Raw genomic sequence first — 4,475 nt, forward strand, 5'->3', positions numbered from 1 at the left:
ATCAGTTTTATGCTAGAGCAACTATAATGGCTTTAGTGGAGTTAATCCTGGTTTACAGCAGTCAGTGTAACAGGGAAGTGAATCAGGCATGAGACCTGAACGCAGTTTGGTCTCATTTCCCTTTTCTCCCCAATGTAGAAAATGAGGTTTTGGAGCAGAGAGGTGTGGAGTGGGGGGGGAGGAGGGGGTCTAAGGTGACATGGAACTCCCTGGTGGGCGTGACACACTGTACAGTCAGTCTGTGACCTGAATCCAGCCCCACTGATACCACCAACTCAAAGGATTTGTAACAATGATAAGAAATAAAGATTACCCACAGGAGCTCATTGAAACCTTCAGAGATATGTGGACCATGGTCTACAAATACCCAGGTGTTGAAACAACATGTGAGAGGGATGTTTTAAGGGCATTTTATTTTTAATTTAAAAAAAGAAAAACTAAATGGATCTCTAAAGGAGACAAATTATAGAAACAGATCCTTTGCTTCTCACACACACACACACACTTACTTCAGCAAGATTATCTCAAACCAACTTGCTTTTATTAAAAGGAAGGTAACAAATCTTATATGGAGGATACAAGGGCTCCCTTCTGTAATTTCTCCAGCTCACAAGGTTCTTTAGAGCCAAAACAAACAGTACTTCAAAGTTCCCTTGAAGCAGGATCCAATGATTTTAGAAGCAAGTGGCTGTCTCACAGATTCCCAGAGTTCCTGCCTAGACAATCAGAACAACAGTCCCCTGTAGGAAAAAAAAGAGAATCAGATTTTGTTAATGTTTTCCTGTAGAACAGGGATAATATGAAGTTTGATTTCAAATCAAGAGGCACAAGTGGAATCCCCCAGTCACTGTGGGGTGAGTGAAGGGGTTCCTGGTTAACTCCGGCAACGGGAATTCATTTCCCTACTGCAACATACTGTTCCAGAGTTTTACAAGAGATACTTATATGGACCAGTGAGCGCTTCCAATAACATGCAGGTCTCACCCACTGGTCAGCATGTGTTACGTGTCACCTCTGTGCCTGATCTACAGAGAATGGGAGTCTGTTACAGGCCCAGTTAGAGAGCCCCTCTTGTGCTTTACTCCAGAGGTTTCTGCTTTAATCCCCAATCTGTTGGGCAAGATAGTGCCTAGCACACTTCTGTGTTCTACAGCATCCCCAGTCTGTAAAATCTCACACCCATGAACAATGATACTCTTAATCCAGCTCCTGATGTGCATTAGTATTTGCAACATTTGGACCCACTTATACCATAGGGAAGCCCAGTGAATGCTGCATTGTGTCTGTTTGGCTTCAATTTTAATTAATGTGTTAGCTTCCACTTGAACACTTTTTCACACTGGGTTTGTCTGGAAGAGCCCTTGAGTGAGGACTAAGACAAGCGTCCAATTACAATGTTCTGCCAGTTTTGAGTTAACTAGTTTGAAAATACTTTACCTTATTAACTTTTTTACCTTTCCTGCACACACACAAACTTACATTCACTCTCAGGTATCAGTAACCTCCAAACTCTTAGGCTTTTCTTTGTCATAAAGCTGTAGCTTTACAGTTTTAAAGCCTTATAAAAATTCAGTTGATGCAGACAGCAGCCATTTTGTTCCCAGAATTTGGACCATTTGATCATCTAGTCTGACCTCATGCCACAGAATTTCCTCCAGTTACCCCTTCTATTCAGCCCAGTAACGTGTATTTGATTATCTTCCAGAAAGGCATCCAGCCGTGATGTGAAGACACCAAGAGATGAAGAATACACTATTTCCTTTGGCCGTTTGTTCCCTCATTGTTAAAAATCTGTGTCTTATTTCTAACTTGAAATTGTGTTTTTTCTACTTGACTTCCCTATTCTAAAATATAAAAGAAATGTAGACAATGGGGTGTTTGGGCACCAACCCCTGCCCAGACATAAAACTTCAGCAGCATATGGAGACTGTACAAGAACCATAAAGGGACTTGGAGGTGGGAGACTTTCTCAAAGCATGAGCAGCTCATGGCTGCCATAATAAGTCACTGCTGTCCCTGTTACAGCACTGTGGAAGCTGGTGGAGGCTGTCAGATCTAAGGGGGCAATCCCTGTAGCTCTGAGCACTACAGAGACTCTGGGCTGCTCCAGACTGTGGAGTGTCCCACAGGCAATCTGGGTAAGGCTGTTGTATGTAAGAGAAGCTAGAAGAGTGGTTCTCATACATGTTGGGGCCAGTCCAGCCCTCAGGTGGCCTAGAATGTGGGCAGCACAGATGTGGCTTGAAGCCTCCTTTGCCTCTGGGCCGGGCCATATGTGCTGAGCCTCCAAGAGTATTAAACAGCTTGGACATAAGAAGGGGTAGAATAAATATTTCTGTTCACACTGCAATGACTACCTTGCGGAATTCTGAACTTACCTTCCACAGCAAACACCACGATTGTAGCATCTTCCAAGGACTGTCCTAATAAATTGGGGACATCTCAGATAGTAGCAGGTACCCCCCTGGAGTACACATCTCCTGTTGAGATTCTGAGCCTGGGAGAATTCTGCAGAAAGAAAAAGAGTCATCATCATTCTGCAGGGCAGGGTAAATAAGGGCTTTATTTCCAGGAAGACAGGCATTTCCCATTCCCTTACACCTGTCCAAGTCAGTCCAATTATTTGCCAGTGCAAAAGTTTATCACATCTTTATTACTACATAAATGTTTGTAGTTCTGTGCAAATTCAGTGGCTGACTCTAAGAAGGGAACAGAGTGAGTTAATTAAACGGGTCGCTGGCTTTTAGAGGCATAGTTCTCAAATCCACAGCCTGAGCATGGGCATCCTTTGCTGCCCATGCCTTTAACGAGTGGAAAGCAAGGACCTGCCCACATCTCCACCTTCCTTTAGTGGCTGCTGCGGGTTTGATTCCCTCTGGCTCTGACAGTGATTTGCCAGGAGTATCATCAATGACATTTGGCTACATAGGGTTGAACTGGCTCAGCACTGGGTTGGATGACTACAACTTTTTGAAAGAGAAGAGCTTGAAAAAGTCACTTCCCATTTGAAAGTCCGACTGTCTGTGAGACTGTAGATTTTTTCCCCCCGAAGAGTCACTCGGGAATAACACATCAGTTATTTCTGTAGGACCTGTTGTTTTGAAAATGCAGACCAAATGTGCACAGCCAAAGCTTGTAGAATAGTTAGGTTAGAACATTTTTAATTGGAGGTCACTGGGCAACCGAAGCAGATACATTGTTACAGCTGCAAACACTGTCCCACGCTGATGATATCATCTCTAGGAACAAAGCTAAGCACATAGCTGTGGTAGGTTCTGAGAGAGAGTGGGGCTCAGACACTGGGATGAAGGGCTGCCATTTTTTAGACCTTGGGGTTCTGTTCCCAGCTGTGTAACCTCTCAGTGGCACATGAGGCCTGACTTTATAATACAAGTTGTGAAAGGCACAGAATTACTAACACTAGCCAGCAGAAGTTACATTGTAAGTTACAGTCTTCTAGCTCCCAGCCCTAATCACCTTCTCCTAGACTAAAAGTATATTGAACAGGGTTGGCATGAGTTCATTTGTCTGTAACCCATCCAGTTACTCAATTGTGTGATTGCCTGTTTCAGGAAGAGTGCATGCAGTGTTGGTAGATTGTGGAGCAGTAAAAGCAGCAAGCCTCCAAAATATCTGAGGAAAACACGATGGAAATATTTTTCTCCGCACTGGTCATAATTTGGTCAACTCTCAATTATTTTTACTGGGGGCAGGAAAGACGCCACCCTGATCTCAGGATAATTCCTTTCAAATTTCATGTATCATCTGCAAACTGAAGAGGCGCTAGAACTAGCTAAGAAAACGTCAGAAACTTTTTTCTAATAGAAAGGGTTAGACGACCTTAGTATGTGCTCCCAGATATCTCTCTGTATCATGCCTCGTTTTCATTTACATCTTACCTGTTGCACCCTGGTGCACCAGAAAGAAGACAGCAAAGAGCAGATAAAGGATCTTCATGGCTGAAGGTTGCCAGGAACTCAGTGTCACTGGAGAGAAGAGACACAAAGACAGAGGGGAAACTGAGTCCCTATATTTATAGGTCATGGGGAAATACTGAGCTTTAGAAATATTATTTTAATCCAAATGACATTTATGTGTTATGTAATCTCTTAATAATAATGATTGTTAGCTATACAGCTGCATAGACAGACATGGAGGATTTCAGAGAACTATAATTGTGAGGCAAAGTACATTTTACAAACAAGTGTTTTGTAACTAATTTTAATTTTCCAGTGTTTTAAATTAGGTTTCTCGTGGTAATCGCTTTCTCCTTAGCCAAAGTACAGAATGCAGAATTATCACACATTTTTGTATTTTATTAGCCAAAATAGAACTGAACGCAATTAAGAAAATACAGAAAGCAAAAGGAAGGTGGTTGTGTATTCATGTTGATAAAATTTATAAAAATGAATTCATGATGCGACGTTACAATTGACCAAGTAATAACAAATCACATCAATTCCTTTACAGGCCTT

The 4,475-nt window shown here is 42.3% G+C and overlaps 1 protein-coding gene across 1 annotated transcript; it reads right to left on the bottom strand.

The window, feature by feature from the left end:
* Positions 1-576: 576 nt before the first annotated feature.
* LOC113409212 (antimicrobial peptide THP1-like) lies at positions 577-4,083 on the bottom strand. The gene is made up of 3 exons (XM_026662885.1): positions 3,900-4,083; positions 2,379-2,508; positions 577-740 (listed from the first exon to the last, which is right to left on the bottom strand). The coding sequence occupies exons 1-3, from the start codon at positions 4,042-4,044 to the stop codon at positions 725-727; spliced, it is 291 nt and encodes a 96-aa protein (XP_026518670.1). The 5' UTR covers positions 4,045-4,083; the 3' UTR covers positions 577-724.
* Between the last annotated feature and the right edge of the window lie 392 nt (positions 4,084-4,475).

Source organism: Terrapene carolina, unplaced genomic scaffold (assembly GCF_002925995.2).
Source record: "Terrapene carolina triunguis isolate 2854851 unplaced genomic scaffold, T_m_triunguis-2.0 Scaffold31121, whole genome shotgun sequence".
Taxonomy (NCBI): Eukaryota; Metazoa; Chordata; order Testudines; family Emydidae; genus Terrapene; species Terrapene triunguis.